This window comes from Molothrus aeneus, chromosome 9, assembly GCF_037042795.1.
Source record: "Molothrus aeneus isolate 106 chromosome 9, BPBGC_Maene_1.0, whole genome shotgun sequence".
Lineage (NCBI taxonomy): Eukaryota > Metazoa > Chordata > Aves > Passeriformes > Icteridae > Molothrus > Molothrus aeneus.
Genome location: NC_089654.1, coordinates 24,295,370 through 24,313,566, shown reverse-complemented (window position 1 = coordinate 24,313,566; position 18,197 = coordinate 24,295,370). Strand labels below are relative to the sequence as shown.

Sequence of the window (18,197 nt, the reverse complement as noted above, 5' to 3'; positions counted from 1 at the left end):
CCATAATCAGCTAACAGAGACCATTACTGCAGGTTTGAGTCTGGAGCTTGGGACATCTTGTTCCTCCTTGCACTGATCCACAGGGCCAGGAAGCTTTCTGGGAGCTGAAGCTGTTCAGAGGCAATTTGGATAACCAGTGGTGGCCCAGAGAGCAGCAGGATTTCTTCAGTCAGAGACTGTTCATTTTCAGTGCATCTCAAGAAACCCTACACTGGGCATACTCAAACATTGCCTCTTAACTCAAGGTGCATCCTCTGGTTAAAAGTTGTGGTGCATGTAGAGAGAAAACAAGGAAAGGAACAAAACTTGATCTCTCTAAACACTGCACCTGATCTGAAGGGGTTCATTACAGTTGCTCTCTGCTGCTCTTGACTGAAGCTGCCTAATAGTTAAATGCACCCAAAGTTGCTGGGTTTAACCAGAATGCTGTGAAAATCCTTTATCCCCTTCTCAGGCTGCAGGATCTGGTTGGAACAGCAGCACCTGTGACAGGTCAGGGGAAGAGCTGACACCTTCTGTGTGCCCCTTTTTCTCACTCAAGGCTCAGGAGCTGAGCTGCTCTCAGGGTCTGTAACAGCCACCACTGGTGGAGCTGAGCTGCACCTGCACAGCCTGCATGGCATGAACAAAAACACTGCCCAAAGGGGGTTCTTCATCAACCAGAAGAGGAAGCAGCACTGCAATTCCCAACAGACTGTTGATAACATTTTTGCTTTTATTGTCAATTTGAGCATTTCAGTGGGACTTTAGTTGGATAGGAGATACTTTAGTTGGATATTAGGCTTACCCGTACGTGACACACATTATGTACTTAAAAAAGAACATGGCTTTAAAAGGGGGAAGGATAATGGCATTTTGAAAATAAAATAGTTTATAGCACTAAAGAGTCACAGTGCAATCAATGGTTTAATCAAACAACTACATTATATATATAATATTTAAAGAACATAAATATTCAGGGAATTCACTACAACATGAAAATAAAAGCTTCACATTCTCTCACGCTTTTCAAAAGAACTGGAGACAAAGTGACAGCTCCTAGACAAACTGCTCAGCTTCACAACACCTCTCTTGCTTAAGGGACTGCCTCCCCTCAGCTCCCCCCAGGAGGGATGCTGGCACTAATCTAGAAGTTCTCCCCAGTAACTTTAAAGCATTTAGCACAGCCACTCCCCCACCCCCCATTATATTCCGTGGACATGCACTACAGTCTATACAGCAACGCTTCACAAAGTCAGCAAAAACAGGTCCCTAATAGCTGCCCCTCTGTGCTCTGGGGCCTGAACTCTTCCATTTCATATCACAAAAGCCCAAGGCTCTCCAGTCAGAGGAAATAATTAAGTTACTCAAAGAAGCCTGTGCAGTTTCCACAGCGGGATAAAGCTGATCTGAACAGCAGCCAGCAGGGACACTATTTACAAGTGCTAGGAAAGCCCAGAGCCAGGGAAGGGCAAGTCCTTCCCAGGAGAATCCCCAAGCAGCAGAATACTTTAATATCAAATGCCAAAGCCAGTGGGAGTCCAGGCAGGACACAGGAGGAGTGTAAACCACTCACTGGAGTAAAGCCTGGTGCCTCCCACCTACCACCAACTCTTTGCTTCGAGCCTAAGGGGCTAAAAGGGGAGCAAATCTTAGAGCAAAGGGAGCCTCGTGGTGCCAGCTTCCCTTCAGACAGGACGTGGAACAGGGCAGGCTGCCCCCTCAGAGCCACAGCAAGGTCCAGAACCAGGGTACATGCAAATGACCAGCAGCTACCGGGCCTTACAGCACAGCCCACTGCCACACTGGGAAACTTGAGCCTAAAAGTAAGACACTAAATGGTAAACTTTGTCAAGTACTGAAGTTGTCTTCCAAAGTGCTAAGCCATGTTTGTTAAAGCTATGGCAAAGTAACAAAAGTAGAATCTTGGAGCAGCTTACAATTGAAGTCTTCCCTACTCACACTGACACTGGGAAAGGTCCCTGCTGGGGTGGCACCATTCCCCAAAGCAAAGCATTTTGATGGCTATGTGCTGGAATTTGGGGGATTTGCTTTAACAAAAAAGTTTTCTGGACAACTCTTTACAGCATATTCACAACAGAGATCCTACTCTAGGGAACAGAGCAGGGCTATGAAACATCCAGATTCCCTTCAGTTCAGCTGTGAGGACAGGGCAACATTGCAGGAAGGACCAGGCAGGAATCAAGACTGGCAAGGCCTGCATGGGGAAGAGTTATGGGTTTGGGGTGTTTGGGTGTTTTTTGACTGAAATAGCCATTAAAAACAAAACCAAGCCAATCTGATGAACCACTTTGCACTGAAGTATTAAATTAAGCCCAGTAAACAGCAAGGTTTCCAAGTGTCAGTTTTCTCACTGCAGCTGTCTTTGGAATCCCAGAATCCCAGGATGGTTGGACTTGGAAGGAACCTTAAACACCATGTCAGTCCAAGCTCCTGCCATGGGCAGCAATACCTCTCACAAGATGCAAAATTCACCTTTGTTCACAAGAAAATATCTTAATGAACCTTTCCTAGGGAATCAGATTACCTCTGGCTGCAAGACTATCCCAAACCCATTCTCTACCAATCAATTCTTCAGATGGGTAACAGTCACCAAATTCCAACATTTAACACATTCCTTGGCATATGCTACTATTGGACAGACTTCCTTGGCCACCCAACACTCCACACTTCACAGAGGCTACTATAACTGATGGAGCAGAAATCCAGATTTACCTGGACAAAATGAAGCCATTCCAAACCGGAACACTGGATCAGATATCATGCATTAGGAACAAAAAAGCATCTCAAACACGAATGCACTGGAGGTCATTTAGTCTCCTAGGGAAAAACCAAAAAACCCAACCCAAAGACTAAATTAAATACAACCCAGAATACTGTCTAGTCATATTACTGAGTATAGTAAGAGTGCTTGAAGGCACCACGTGTGTTGTCCATGAAGATACTGGTGGTGCCTTATTTTAATATTAAAGGAGTCGTAGCTATAAAAAGAGTTAGTTCCATCCCAGTTTCCCAGCACTTATTTGTGCTCCTTGGTGGGGGCATAGTACAGTTCCATGGGTTTGTTCACTTTCCAGTACTTCTCACTGACCAGTTCCAGGGAAAAGGACCCATTTAGCACCTAGAAGAGAACAGCAAAACAGGAATAAATTAGGTAATCTGGTGTTGTGCTGTGAAGCAGGCTACTTAAATCAATGCTTAAATGAAGGAGTCACCAGTAATGTGGCACAAGTTGTGGGGGGATAGAATGTAAGAAAATAAAGATAGTGCAGAAAGTAATCTCATCCCTGAGGAGTTGCAGCTGCACTAATCACCAAAGATTAGGAACAGGCCTGCCCTTAACAGCCCACAGCTGTGTTCAATAAGAATAAGTGCTACAAAAGAGTGGGTTAGCTGGGTGAGAAGAGAGTTGGAGTTTGTTGGCTCTGCTGTGAGGAAGGAGTCAGTGCTGCAAGGAGCTGCACATGAGAAATCACTGAGAGGCTATGGGAGCTTTGCAATAAGATGACAACAAGTTACAAGCTAAAAACCACAAAGATTCTCAAGCGCATAAGCTGGGTCATGGTTGGTGCCATCGCTGCCTTTTCCCCAATTAATTTCTATGCCTCCTTTTCTACCCACTAAGTTTTTCCCAAAAAGCAGCTGCTGTGCTGCTCCATAACTGGTGCCATGCGTTTCCCCGAGCCCAGCGGTGTGTCTGGAGCAGGGGCGGCGCGGTGCTTACGGTGAACTGGCCGGCGGCAGTGGCGATGTAGATGGTGTACTGCTTCTCACTGGCCGTGTCCAGGTTCATCTGGTTGGACTCGCCTTTGCTCCGCAGCTCCTCCAAGGCCAGCCTCACTGCCAGGTACTTGGACAGGTGATCGACTGTGGCATTGCCCGAGGTCTTGATGTACCTGTGACAGCAGCCAAGAAGAATTTCCACAGATTGTCAGCAATGACTGAGCAGCAGCTGTGGGAAAAGCCATTTGCAACGCCCCAAATATTAAAGGTCAGCTGTGAAAAGGCCTTTACAGACAGTTCCCAGCTGAAGATTTGCATAGATTTACACACATCACAGAGAGATGTCTCATCAGCAGACAAAGCCAAGAAAAGACCTGAGGAAACGCCATAAAACTACTCACTGCTGTGAGCCAAAACTTGCAATCTGTGCTTGGACTGGATTATGAACAAAAAAGTCAGGAAAAGCTGCCAGCCTGCAAATCCTGCTGACACAAAGCTGCTCTGGAAACTGCTGACACTTATACAAGGTTTGTTTATTCCCAAAGAATCTTAGAGTAAGTAGAAAGGGGCTGATATAACACCATCATCCCACTACTGAACTGCAATGCTAGAAAACCTTAAAAACATCTTTATTTGTGATCAAAGGCTTAAAACGGCTTATGACCGTATTTTTTATAATAGTTGAGCAGTACCATCTATCTGACTTGGAATAGAAAGAAGGGGAGAATGCTTATTTGTATCTGGCCTTGGCACAGGGTGCCCAGAGAAGCTGTGGCTGCCCCTGGATCTCTGGAAGCGTCCAAGGCCAGGTTGGATGGGGCTTGGAGCAAGCTGGGATAGTGGAAGGTGTCCCTTCCATGGCAGGGGGTAGCACTGGATGGGCTTTAAGGTCCCTGCCACTTCATCCTGTGATACAGTTAAACAGGGTGTGATATGACTGAAATAAACTGATGTTCAGAAGCCCCAAGAAGTGATGGAAAACCAAATCACCAGGAAATAGCAGCAGAATACCTGGAGATGGCAAGATGCCACTGACCTTGTCTGTGCACTGTCGTCGTTCTCCATGAGGGTGGGGTGGGGCCTGAACACCAGCTCGATCTCACTGGCCCCGTCCATCACGGGATCTATGGCCACAGTGGTGTTGTTGTTGTCCAGCTCCAGCCCAGAGTCATCTGAGGTTTTGGTCCTCTTGTTGCTGGGCCCAGCTTCCTGGTTGCTGTGTGTGGAGGCATTGCTGCAGTGGGAGCTGTCGCCGTTGTCCTCGGCCCCGCTGCCGTTCTCAATCTGCTGCTTCTTGCCCCGCTGCAACCTGGCCACAAACAGGTAGAGATACAGCCTGACCCACCCAGAATCCAGCCAGGTGACAACACACCTCTTCCCCAAGTCAGGCATGTGCACATGCAAGCACTTAACATTTCAGAGAGATTTAAAGTTAAAAAAATTACTAATATTAATTCTTTAGTAGAGAAAGATACTCTTAGACAGAACTATTCATTTTTTCATGTCCCTCAAACCCCTTTTAGCTATGTTTTAACTTCACACAGTTGTTTTTCAGGCAATTGCCGACCATTATTTTCATCCAAGCATGGATTAGAATTATTACATATTATTAGAATTATCCACATGTGATTAGAATTATTTAATCACACCATGCTTTATCATGCAAAGTTTGGGGCCTCTCTCCCAGCTGGCTCTCTTAGGTTTAAATGCACATCTGGAATTTCACCACTTGTAAACACCACATATTCCAGCCTGTGAATTAAGTCACAACTAAGCCCCAAGTCCTGATATTCTGTGCATTTACTGGTGTGTAAGGGTAGCATTTTGGTACAGGATTCATGGTGTTATGGTTTCTTATCTAAGACATGACAGCCATAATTGGGTAAAGCTAAGCTAAAGTTTCTGTCAGGCTGCCACAGAAGTCGCAGGGAGTGATACAGAGATTTCTGATCGTAGATAAAAGGTTAAAAATAATTTTGCCAAAGGTTAGAAACTGTTTGGGCAGATACCAGAGGAAGAACAGATTCTCAAGCTCCACAGGGCACGAGGCCAGGCATTGTATTTTTAGCCTAAAGGCAAACAAGGTGATTATGTACCTGTTCATAGCCTGAATCTTTAATCCCTCCTCGATGCTGTGACTCAGGGCTTGCTGGTTGTTGTGCTTGCTGATCCTGGCCAGCACCCTCTCCTGATGAGCCTCGTACTCATCCCGGCTCGGGTAAATCTTACTGATGAGAGCGTCAAAATTGGGGTCTGGCCGCAGGGATCTTTTGGAAACGAGCTTTTTGCGACATGTGGGACATTCTTTGTTCCTGGACGTGGGCAGGAAGGAAGCAAACAACACTTAACTCTCCAGCAGTAACAAAACTCTGCCCTGTTGCTTCCATTCTTGGTGAAGGTGCTCGCTAAGACTCAGTAATTTATGGTAAATCTGGAAAGGGGCTTCTGTCTCTTGACACATCAGGTAGTTACAGATATTTAAACAAAGATCCCAAACAGATCTCTCCCTGCTGCTCTTTTATTTTAAAGTATGTTTGAGCAAACTATTTAGACTGAAGAGATCAGAAGTCCCAAGTTCCCTTCTTCTCTTCATTTTCTGGATGGATTTTTACCTAGAAAAAATGGATGTCTAATGGAAATTATACAGAGGCATAGTCTTAGGAGGAAATTCTTCTCTGTGAGGGTGGGCAGGCCCTGGCACAGGGTGCCCAGAGAAGCTGTGGCTGCCCCTGGATCCCTGGCAGTGTCCAAGGCCAGGCTGGATGAGGCTTGGAGCAACCTGGGCTAGTGGAAAGTGTTCCTGCCCATGGCAGGGGTGAGACTGGATGAGCTCTAAGGTTCCTTCCAAGACAAACCATTCCGGGATTCTATGATTCCATTTTTTCCAACACTTACAGGACACATAATTTGAAGTGGCTGAAGGCCACGTAATTTGAAATATATCATTAGGAAAAGAAAGAATAAGGGAAATGAACCCCATTTTTGCCAGTAATGTGTATTTTTGTTTCACTGTTACTGGATCTAAGGGACAAAAAGAATACAAAAAAGGACTTCAACTCCTTGCAAGACACAGAATTATGAAATTATTTTTCATAAGGAAGGAATTTGATCTGTCTTCCAGAGATGGCTGAAAATGGAAAAACAGGATGTGAAAAGTGTGCTGCACATTCAGAAACCCCCAGCACACAGTGACTGTCCCACATCAACCCCGCCAAGGACACTTCCACCTGAAGTGCAATGGACTGTCCAAGCCTTATTTCCTCCATGGTATTCATCCCTACCCATGACAGCATCCCCTTCTGGTCCTCTGGCAGCGTCCCATCCCTCTTCCCAGCAGTGTCACATCCTTGGCAGTGTCCCCTCCCCATGCCTTGGCAGTGTCCCATTCCCATGCCCTGGCAGTGTCCCCTCCCCATGCCTTGGCAGTGTCATCCCCACTGCATCCTGGCAGTGACCCCTCCCTGGCAGTGTCCCTCCCCTGTCCCCTGGCAGTGTCTTCTCCCTGTCCCCTGGCAGTGTCCTCTCCCTGTTCATTGGCAGTGTCCCTCTCCCGTCCCCTGGCAGTGTCCTCTCCCTGTTCATTGGCAGTGTCCTCTCCCTATCCCCTGGCAGTGTCCTCTCCCTGTTCATTGGCAGTGTCCTCTCCCTATCCCCTGGCAGTGTCCTCTCCCTGTTCATTGGCAGTGTCCTCTCCCTATCCCCTGGCAGTGTCCTCTCCCCTGTCCCCTGGCAGTGTCCCTCCCCTGTCCCCTGGCAGTGTCCCCTGGCAGCGCTCACGTACCCGCTCCTGAGGGCAGTGATGATGCAGTCGGCGCAGAAGCGATGCAGACACTCCTTGGTGGTCATGGTGTTCTTGAGCATGTCCAGGCAGATGGGACACATGAGCTCACTGTGCAGGCTCCTGGGGGACACCACGATCTCCAGGCCATCTGTGATGGCTTCCTGGCAGCAAAGAAAGGAAAGGTTCTTTCCTGGGATTGAGTCCCTTCCTCATGGAGACAGCGTGTTTTACCCAAGGGAACACAGCAAAGAGACACGAGACACAAACACATCAAGCACACAAAACCCCAGTGCTGCCAGCCCTGCAATAAAAACAAGGAGCTGCTGGAGAGGGTCCAGGGGAGGCCGGGAAGCTGATGAGGGGTCTGGAGCATCTCTCTGATAAGGAGAGACTGTGGGAGACCTGGTCAGTCTGGAGGAGAGAGGACAGAGAGGGGAATCTCATCAATATAACAGTGCCAGACTCTGTTCAGAGCTGCCAGTGGGTAAAGCTCTGATGTTTGTAAGGATGTAAAGGATGAGGAGCAATGGCCATAAACCAAAACACAACAAGCTCCACCTCAACACGAGGAAGAACTTCTTTCCTTGGAAGCTGCAGAGCCCTGGAATAGCTGCCCGGGGAGTGGAGTCCCCCTCTCTGGAGACATCCCAAACCCCCCTGGATGTGCCCCTGTGTCACCTGCTCCTGTGACCCTGCCTGGGCAGGGGGCTGGGCTGGGTGACCTCCAGAGGTGCCTCCCAAGCCCAGCAGTCCCAGAGCTCTGTGATTACCTGGGGTGTTCTCTGCAGCTCGTACAGACTGAGCTCCCAGGTCTTGCTCAGAGGCTGTGTCCCATTGGTCTGCACGGCCTGAGACATGGCTGGGGAAAGAAAGGACAGGGGCTGAGCACTCAGGTGAGGCTGGCTCAGGATCCTCTCCCCTCCCAAGCCACAGCAGCGCGTGTCCAGCCCGGCAGAGGCTCCAGGGAACAGCAGTCCCGCCACGTACCAGGCTCTGCTGTGTCACACAAGGATAATCCCCTGCTTGTACCACTCCAGGAGAACTGGGGGAGCCGCTCAGCCGTGAACACTTGGCAAAAATCAATTCAGTTGTTAAACAAAAGTGACACAGAACTGAAGGCCAGAGAACATGGGCCACAAATGCCGCCTGATGCGGAAAATATTCCTCAAACATCCACTTCCAAACACACACATGGGTCAGGCAGGGTCTGCTTCCTACACCGAGGGAAGGGCAAAATGAGACAGGACACAGCACACCAGTCAAATGTGCTCACTGGAGCACACCACGAGGGCTTTTCCTTCTTCAAATCACATCCCATGGGCTTTCCCAGCAGAAGTTTGGAGGATACTTTCTCTTGAAAGATCAAGAGAAACCCAGTCACTGCATAATTTAAATAGTAATAATAATTTTAAAAACCCAGAGAAATTGCTCTGCTGTTCTATCAAAATTTTACTATTATTGTCTGAGATGAGGCAATGTTACCACACAGAGTCACTGCAGATGTGGGAAAAGTCTGGTCAAAGTGACAGAAGAAAATTATGTTTCTGAACAGAAAATACTATTATGTTGGGGGAGAGGAGGCATTGCTTCCCATGACTCCAAAAAATGCCTGCCTTGAGCAGGAAAACTTATCCCAGAGAGTGGTATGTTTAAAAAAATAATTGTAACTACGTAAGTGGCAAGACTGCAGTTGCAAACCCTTTTTGTAGGTGGAAGAAGTGCTTTTATTCCTTCTTTAAATCTGGGTTTCCAGACCCTTCAATTCAGCAGCCAAATTCATTTTCTATTGGCATCTACCACATACATTATAATCTATTTTCCAACTCATTAAGTTCCCTATGAAAAGTCCCAAACTCTCTGGAGAACAAGGTTACTATATAAGCTTTAATTAATTGTAAAGGGAAAGCAAGATAAGCTGTGCAGAGTATTAGATCTACTTTCATCCAGGCACAGAAATCAGAGTTTTCTCACTTGGTATTTTCCTTCTTTTTGAAGAAGGAGGGGGAAAAAGCCTGACATAAAATAGCCATATCTAGTACTATGTCTATTCATTAGAATCACAGAATCCTGGAATACTTTGGGTTTGAAGGAAGCTTTAAGACCATCCAGTTCCAACCCCTGCTATGGGCAGGAACACCTTCCACTATCCCAGGCTGCTCCAAGCCCCATCCAACCTGGCCTTGGACATTCCCAGGGATGGGGCAGCCACAGCTTCTCAGGGTAATCTGTGCCAGGGCCTCACCACCCTCACAGGCAGAAATTTCTTCCCAATATCCCATCTAACCCTGCCCTCTGGCAGATCAAACCTCTCTCTCTCTCTCAGAGCCACCAACAAGCAGTAGTTGCTTGGATTAATGCTGTGGCCAGAGGGCCATTCTTGTCAATCATTCAGGAAACCACCTTAATCAATATTATATGGACCCCTGCAACCCTTCAGACTGACTCGGTCTTCAGGCACAGCAAAAACCCTGAGCACAAACTCCATAATTACAGGGGACACACATCTGTCACCATCAAAGCCAGAGATGATTGATAAATCAACGTACTGCACCTCAACAAATCTGAAGAAAACCAGTTGGGATTTAAAAATTTAAGAAAGTAAGTCTTGTTCTTGAAGCACTGGAAAACAGGCAGTTACAGGAAAAATAACAGTAAGGAACACCCTGTCTGAAAAGCCCTTGGATCTCCTGCCTGCTCACTGGCTGGGGAATTTATGCTGGGATGTCCCTCTTCCAAATATGCTTGCACAAAAAACTGCAGCAGACTAATATCCACACTTGTAACACCACATCTACTTCACAACCTCTTACACTGAAATATACTTAATTATTTACTCCAACGTTGTCATGGCTGAAGTAGGGTAGGAATTTGGATGTCCCACTCCTGAAACTGTCCAGTAAAAATAAAATCCAGCTGACAGCACGTAGAGCAGCCAGATCTTTGGGCAGCCAAAGGAGGAGCTCAGCACCACCATTTCTCTGCTCCTGCCCTTCCTAGCTTATCTTTCACAGGTTTCCACCCTCAGATCCACCAGTGAGTAAAAGCTCCTTAGTCCTGAAAAGTGTTAGGTCTGAATATGTAACATTTGCTTAGCTCTAGCCCGGCACTAACCTTGATGGTGGTCCTGCTTTAAACAGGGAGCAGGGGATGCCATCAGGGATGCCTCACAACCTGGATTATGCTCCAAAATGCTTCAGAGGGCCTGTTTTAGCCCAGACAAAGGCTAGAGAGCATCTGCAGTGTGGCTGTGTCAGCACACCTTGAGATCAGAGAAAGGCTGGAGTGGTACCAAGCAGCTGGAGAGAGAATCCACAAACCCAGCTCAGGTGTGACCATAACCACACCACCCCCATTCAACTTTCTGTGATACTTTCATGAAAAAAAAAAAAAACACTTATGAGGAAAAAAATTGCATCAGGCTCTTGAAAAAAAAAAAAAGATTACACATATTTATAGAGAGTATTAAAATCTTAGAAATAACTGATTTCTGTTCCAAGTTGTAAAAGGTAAATATTTGGACTTAAAACAGTAAGACAGTCAGACCTCTATTCAGTGTGCCAAATTCAACAGCACCTTCAACCATTTCTGGGTTTTCTTCCTCAGGATTAATTCCTTTAAAAACAGGTATTCATAGTGCAGTTACTTGGAAATTTAACAGGTTTAGAGCTTTAAGTTTTACTCTCACACTATGACTAGTATTGGGAACAGACTGCACGTTTTCACAGAGTGCTCAACTCAATCATTCATTTCAAATCATTCAATTAAAGCATTCTGAAATTTAAGGTTTTTTCTGGTTTTACTTGTTGGCTTAGAGCTTGATTTAAAAAAAAACCCACACAATCTGGAAGGTACTATCTGAAGGAATTAACCTTCCCTGCACTTCCCTGGCAGTTCAGATAGCTTTACATCCAGCTGTAATCCAGGACAACTGGTACTAGATTATAATCTAGTATGTTTAGTATTCACTCTGAAGTTATGTGATGACATCTGACTGAGGGAAAAAATAATAGTGGCATTTCTGAAACCTTGGAAGCACACGGTGTTTTTACAGCTTCTTGGCTGTTATTTACTCTCCTAAGAAAGTGTTTTGCCTTTGAGGTATGGAATCTTCCACCTCAAAGCCACTCACAATTCCCTGGCCTGAGATGGATCAACCCATGGAGTTGGGCAGCATTTCCAACCTGGCTGTCAAGCTGCTGCTCCTGGCCTGGAGACACTGGAGTGTGACCTCACACAAACCATCTGCTGTGCATCTGGACACCTCTGGAAAGGCTCCATGAATCCCATGCTGACACAAGTGTCCAAAGGGAGATAATCCTCCTGGTTTAGGTGTCAAGGGCAACAGGGGAAAATAAAGTACCAAATTAAACTCTTGATCAACCTCCAGGCTGTTTTATGAGTGTTGGGAACAGCCATGTGCTTTCGGACACGACACAAAGATGTGACTGATTTTAGGTTGGTGCTTCTCTGTATATTTACAGCAGGAAAGTATAGCAGCACTGAAGCACCCTGAGCCCAGGTACATCCCTCCTGTGGAGCTGAGGCTCACATTTCAGTTTATTCTAACAAGGTCTGTACTCTGTATGCATCTGGCCTTTTCACACCACCTCCCAGATCCCTCCATTCCTGTCCATAACCTTCAGTCCTCAGTGTCAGCTCCTCATTCCCAGTTCTGTATCCTATCCTCTGAGACATCTCCTCAGCTAGAAAAACTGGAATACATAAAAATACCATGACATTTCCAGAGAACTATCTATACCATCAGTTGCCTCTAAGGTGTCCAGAATTCACCTCCTCAAACTCATCACATGTCAAACCCAAGCTATTCCTAAATTACAAAGTCTAGACTTATTTTTTTTAATCTTAAATGATCAATTTGAAAACTTTTCAGGTTTTGGTACACACACATACACGCACACAAAAGCAAAGGTCGCCCACTGTTCTAATGCATCAGGCAGTAAGATTATTTTAATGATTAGAGCTCAAATCCTGGAACTTAGCCTTTCACATCACCTACATCTCGTCCAAAGTAGTATGAAAATATGTTACAACATTAATGCCTTTTGCCAGGAGTAGAAACAAAACCTAAAACTGTTACAGGAACAGCAACTTTTCACTATTCACATGGGTCAATAGATCAGGCAAACACTTGACCTCAAATGTGCCAAAGAACTTAGCCAAGAATTCATATAAAAAGGAAAACAGCCAATACCAAGCTATAATTTAGCCCTGTGAAGCAACGATATTAAGCAGAACTCTGGGGGAGTGAGTAGAATAATGATTTTATCTGCTGCTTGTTGAATTTTATGCCAAGTTTTTCATATTATCAAGCATGGTACTGCATAGTATGTGACTACCCAGGTGAGTTTCAAAAATGAAGTTCTTTATCTCTTAAATTAACCTTGGACTTCAGAATTAATCACTAGCTGGGAAGGAGAAAAACCAAAGTCCCTTTCTAAAATTCATTTCAGTGCTGTATCAGATCAGAACAGGAGGGATAAAGGACTGAAAACTTTTGGGAGCAAACAAAAGTAAAGCTTCAAACTCCAGAAGTTGAATCTGTCACAGCAACTAAACTGTACAAACAATTCATGATATGTGTTGCCTTAGGATATTTTTAATGAGATTTAGTTTTTAATTTTTCCTTGCCCTGCTCTGCTGGCACATTTTTTTGAGGCTAACCACTCTCTTGTTGTGTCCTTGAAGTAACAGCTGCCAAAAGCAAGATCTGAGCACTTCAATCAGTAAGGTGAAGTTTAATTATTTCAGTACCTCTGTTGTGGCCTTTATATTTTCTGTACATTTTAACAAAAATTCTATGAACATGCATGCACTACAATTCAGAATCTTTTCCATCTTCACAAATGCTGTGACTGGTTCTGCCAGAGGTATGTGCAGAATTCCAGGTTCCTCCCAAGAGCTATGTTAGAGAGCCATAAGGATTGCTCTCCCACTTGGCAGCGAAGCCACAGCCAACAGCGACAGAATTTTCTTGATGAGAACAAAAAGACAGCTTGGTTATTAATAAACAGAAAATAAACTCCCCCACAACACCTGAGAGACAAAAAGACTCAAGCAATTTTATGTCTGATTGACTTAATAGCTGCAATAAACATAATAAAAGCAAAACAGTGAATTTGGCAAGCGGGCAGCTCTCACCTAAAGCTGGGCAACAGCAAAGAACAATTTGTGTTTCAAGGACTCCCCCACAAGTAAGACTGTCCATTTTGTGAACAGTACTACAGGAGCAACACTTAATACAGTTTAAACCAATACTTACACAAAACAGTGCAATGTTCCCCCCAAGAGGTGAAGAGTAAAGAATGATTAGGTTTTAATTAGTTAGCAGAGCGCTACTGCTAACTCCCCGCTGTCTGCAAGAGAGCTCCAGGACCCACAAGTGGGGGGAAAGCAGACAGGGGTAATTCCTAAAATATTTCTCCACTGCAACAAGTCTAAACAGCTCCATAATATCAAATGCTGCTCATTCCTTCGAAAATTAAGAATTTAAGGTCAGCTCTGACAGCCAGTCATTTCAATCAACAGAAAACCAAGCAGAAGCAAGCTGAGGCTCAGCAGCATCTCTTCACCAATCTCTTTACTCTTTGTCTGCATCATTATTAAACTGCTGACCTATTCAGAAAAAAAATAGGTAAAAGGTATTTAAGGAAAAAAAAGTGGAAGGAATTCCTTTACTCCAATGCTTCTTTCATGCATGTTCCTAGAGCTGGTGCTTCAGTAAGAGGAGATCCAGTGCTCATAAGAAAAGTACAACTGAGCAGTCACAGACGGGAGTCTCATTTTTAAAGCTCCTTTCTCTCCCCCATTACTTTTTTTTTTTTTTGTAAGCAGGGGAAAGAGTTAAAAGAACGATGAAGAAATTCACTTAGCCCAATGTCTATTTCACATATAAGACTGATGGCTTTCCTGTAGCCTGTATTTCTATTCAATGACAGCAGAGCACTGAAAATGCCAGAATTCTGCTCCAATCACCCAAGATACCCAACCAAGTCTTTATACTCAACCCATTACCACTCATCACTCCTAAAACACAAAGCATCATTGACCAAGGGAAACCCATGCAATTTATTTTGTTGGCACCTGTGTATTATTTCACCTCTAAGACGTGACAGAAAGTGCCTTTCTTGGCAGCTGCAGCAAAGCTGGTGCTTCAGAGCTTTGAAGCCAAAGGCCAACAATTTTAGCCACTGAAGAAGTGAAAAAATACCTCCAATGTCTGTGTCCCTCTATTTTCATAAATTTGAATGCAGACAACAATATTATTAAGCACTGTAGTGACAATTCATGGGGACAATGGTTTAAAGATGCTCTCGATTTGTCTGTCATTGCTGAAAGGCACTGTCACAGTCACACCCAGCCACAAACTTGTACCTGACACTGCAGTTCGTGCTGTCCAGCAAAAATTCCTCCCATCTCCAATAAAGCTAATCCTTCCAACAAATATTTTAATGCAAAATATACTGCTTATCCATATCCGCTGCTGTCACAGCCAGCGCCTCTGTCTTCGCTGACAGCTGAGTGTCAGCTCTGAGCTTGACATGATGTATAAGAAAGTCAAATTATCTCATTACACAAGTTTTTAATGGAAACACAGATGAATACAAATCAGAGCACCTCTGCAGGGAACTCCTATGACAAATCAAGTCTTTGTCACTGAATGAATGACACTTGACGAAAGAATTCTCCCCAAGCAATAATTTCACCTGCACACCAGTCAGTTTTTCAAACGCAAGCAATTCCCTTTAATCTTTAAAAGCCCACGTGCAGAGCACAGTTATCACACAGAGCTACAACCACTTCCAAACAGGGCTGGATTATGAATTATTATACTGGAAATCATCTTTCTCTACTAGCTGTCCTCTGGATTTCTGTGGAATTAGGCACTTGATCCAATTATTTTCCATAGAAGAGGGTCTGAAAAACAAACAGCTTACAAAAATCCCGGGAAGAATATTGCTCAGTGCTCGTTTTATACACACACGGTGCCATAGGGTTGGTGCAAGGAAGGCGAGCGATCCAGAAGAGCTCCTGCAGAATGCAAAACTTGGCAAGAAGCAAGCGCTAAATTCGTACGGGAAGCAGCGGGAGCGATGTGGAGGGAGGAGACACATCCTCAGCTCCCGGCACAGCGTCCTTCTGCACCTGCTGCCCTGCGAGAAGCGACATTTTCCCGGGAGCAGCCGGGTGGCTCCCGGCCCCAGTTTGTGAGCATCACGCCCCGCCAGCACCGCTCGGCACGGGCTCCGGGACAGACAAAAGACCGGCAAGGCCGAGCTATAAATCACACCAGGATCGCATTGCTTAGGGGGGCGATGCGCAGAGCCACGGGAGCGGCTCGGGGCCGTGTCCGTGAGCTGTCCCCGGCCGGGGATGGCAGCGCCGGTGCCGCGCTCGCCGGCTGCTGCTGCTGCGCTACTGCGGCTGCGATGGAGCCGCGTTCTACCTCTGCCTGCAGCTCCCGGGCTGCACACATGCATCTCATATGCATCCCTACGTGCACGCATAGGGAGATAGCTGCGTGCATATAGGTATGTGTGTACAGACGGATACCCCGGCTGCTCCGGGCTCGGCAGCCCCACGCCGGCCCGGGGGGCGGCTCGGTGTCCCGCGGCCCCCCAGCACAGCCAGCCTGGGGGCAACGGGGACTCCAGGCTCCCATGGAGCCGCTGGCCACGGCTCCTCCCGGACACCCCGACCCCCTCCCCGCCGCCTCCCCGCCCAGGGTCAGCCCCTCTCGGACACCGCGCCCAGGCACCCGCGGCTCCGCACCCGCCCCGCTCGGACAGAGAGCCCCGGTCCCGCGCTCACCGCCCGCCGGTGCCGCCTCAGTCCGTGGCCGGCGGTGCCGCTGCAGCCCCCGCAGCACAATATGGCGAGCGGCAGCTCCGCAATGGAGCTCGGGAAATAGAGGGGAGTTACATATTCATGGCCGGGGCTGGGCAGGGGGAGCGCGGACGGGGCCGCCGCGCCCGGGCCGCCCCGCGCCCTCCTCCACCTCCTTCACGGCCGGGGCGCGGCGGCCGCCGGGGCTGCTCGCTGCTCCCCCCGCCCTGCCCACACCTCCGGCCCCGCCGCCGCCAGTGCTCCATATCCTTCTCCCTTCCCTTCCCTTCCCTTTCGTTTCCCATTCCCGGGATGCGGCACCGCGTCCTGCGGGGCTCCCTCCGCACCACTGCCCCTCTCCTTTGACCGCCCTCCCCGGCCGGGGGCGGCTGAGCTGCGCCAGGAGAGGGTCAGGTCGCTCATCTGGAGGAATTCCTTCCCGGAAATTGGGATTAGACATTGGAGAGGGCTGACTGCCCTGGGGGGCGGTGGAGTCACTGTCCCTGGAGGTGTTTAAGGGCAGCCTGGCTGTGGCACTTGTGCCACGGCCTGGTTGACAGGGTGACGTTGGGCACAGGTTGCCCTCGATGGTGCCGGAGGTGTTTTCCAGCCCCGGTGACTCTGTGGCTCCCTCAGGCAAGCTCGGGGCCGGGCGGGTGGCGGTGCCAGGGCCGCAGCGGGGCCGGCCCGAGCAGCCCCCGCTGTCCCCGGCGGGCCGGGTGAGCCTGCGGGCCGCAGGAATGGGGCGGTTGCCGGCTCCGCCACCGCGCTGCCCCGAGGCTGAATGCACGGGCTCTGCTGGCTCTGCTCCCGGAGCTCCGGGGCGCTCGGACACCGCTCCCAGAGGGACGTGCCCGGAGGCCGAAGGCTGAGGGAAGCGCTGAGCCCGGGCAGGAGGCACTGAGCCCAGCGCCATCCCCACACCCTCAGGCCAGGGACAGAAGATGAACCGGGTCTTGCGGTGTTTCTGTTCACGGTACACCTTCAGGTGTTCTCCAGCATCTCCGCTCTGCGGTCCTGATCTGAAATAAACGTTTGTCTTCCCGTGCCTGCGTTTTAACGCTTGGTAAGTTAAAATTGGTTTTATGAGCTTTGGGTCTTCAGAAGTGCCTTTACTGGTCTTGGCATTAACTGTTTTAGAGCGATAGCAAGGCAGTGCACTTAGTGTAATTAAATCTGGTGTGAGTAAAAAGTGAACAGAGATCAGACGTGAGTTTGAATTAATACTTCAGTCTTTAATCATGCAGCAACATAATTAAGATTATTCGATATGGAGTATTTAAAGCAATTCAATACGGGGTATTTAAAGCAATTCAGTATGGAGTATGGTAAGTTTTCCTAGAGTGTTTTAGTTCGTGTTCTCATACTTAGAATATTTTAAAAGTCCTGGTTTGGACCTTCACCTCTCCTTGCAAAACTTCACATATTTTTGAGAAATTCTAGCCTAAGTCAGGTTATTCCTAGATAACTATTTTTATGGAGTAGTTACTTTTTATGGAGTAGTTTTTTATGGGGTGCACTCCCTCGGACCCCTTGTGACCTATACTGCGGCCTCTATAATTGATCCTTACGAGACATTGATAAATTAGTCAGGAAAAACATCTCTGTTTTCTAAGAGTGATCAAATGTCTCAGATAAATCCCAGAGGGAGTCAGCTGTGGACAGGATTTAACACTCCTTGTTCTTGATTTGGTTTCTTAAAGAATTATTTTTCTGAAGTGGGTTGTGTTGAGCTCTTTCAGTGTTAAAATTCAAAGCAGGTACAGAATGGAATAAGAGAGTCTGATACATTCCTCTCTTTAGAATGACACTAGTCAGAACTAATGACTGAAATTTTCCTGAAGTTTCA

At 47.1% G+C, this 18,197-nt stretch overlaps 1 protein-coding gene across 1 annotated transcript; it reads right to left on the bottom strand.

Annotated features, from left to right (window-relative positions):
• Nucleotides 1-695: 695 nt before the first annotated feature.
• RNF2 (ring finger protein 2) lies at nt 696-16,517 on the bottom strand. The gene is made up of 7 exons (XM_066555229.1): nt 16,334-16,517; nt 8,275-8,363; nt 7,505-7,665; nt 5,820-6,035; nt 4,760-5,032; nt 3,725-3,896; nt 696-3,121 (listed from the first exon to the last, which is right to left on the bottom strand). Exons 2-7 carry the CDS (start codon nt 8,359-8,361, stop codon nt 3,020-3,022), a joined length of 1,011 nt encoding a protein of 336 aa, XP_066411326.1. The 5' UTR covers nt 8,362-8,363; nt 16,334-16,517; the 3' UTR covers nt 696-3,019.
• Nucleotides 16,518-18,197: the final 1,680 nt, after the last annotated feature.

Excerpts from the sequence above, each read along its gene's own strand:
- RNF2 (XM_066555229.1), bottom strand. The coding sequence starts at position 8,361 with ATGTCTCAGGCCGTGCAGACCAATGGGACACAGCCTCTGAGCAAGACC. Across the intron at positions 7,666-8,274 it reads AGCTGCAGAGAACACCCCAG|GAAGCCATCACAGATGGCCT; the intron begins GTAATCACAGAG and ends CTTTGCTGCCAG. Across the intron at positions 6,036-7,504 it reads ATCACTGCCCTCAGGAGCGG|GAACAAAGAATGTCCCACAT; the intron begins GTACGTGAGCGC and ends GCCCACGTCCAG.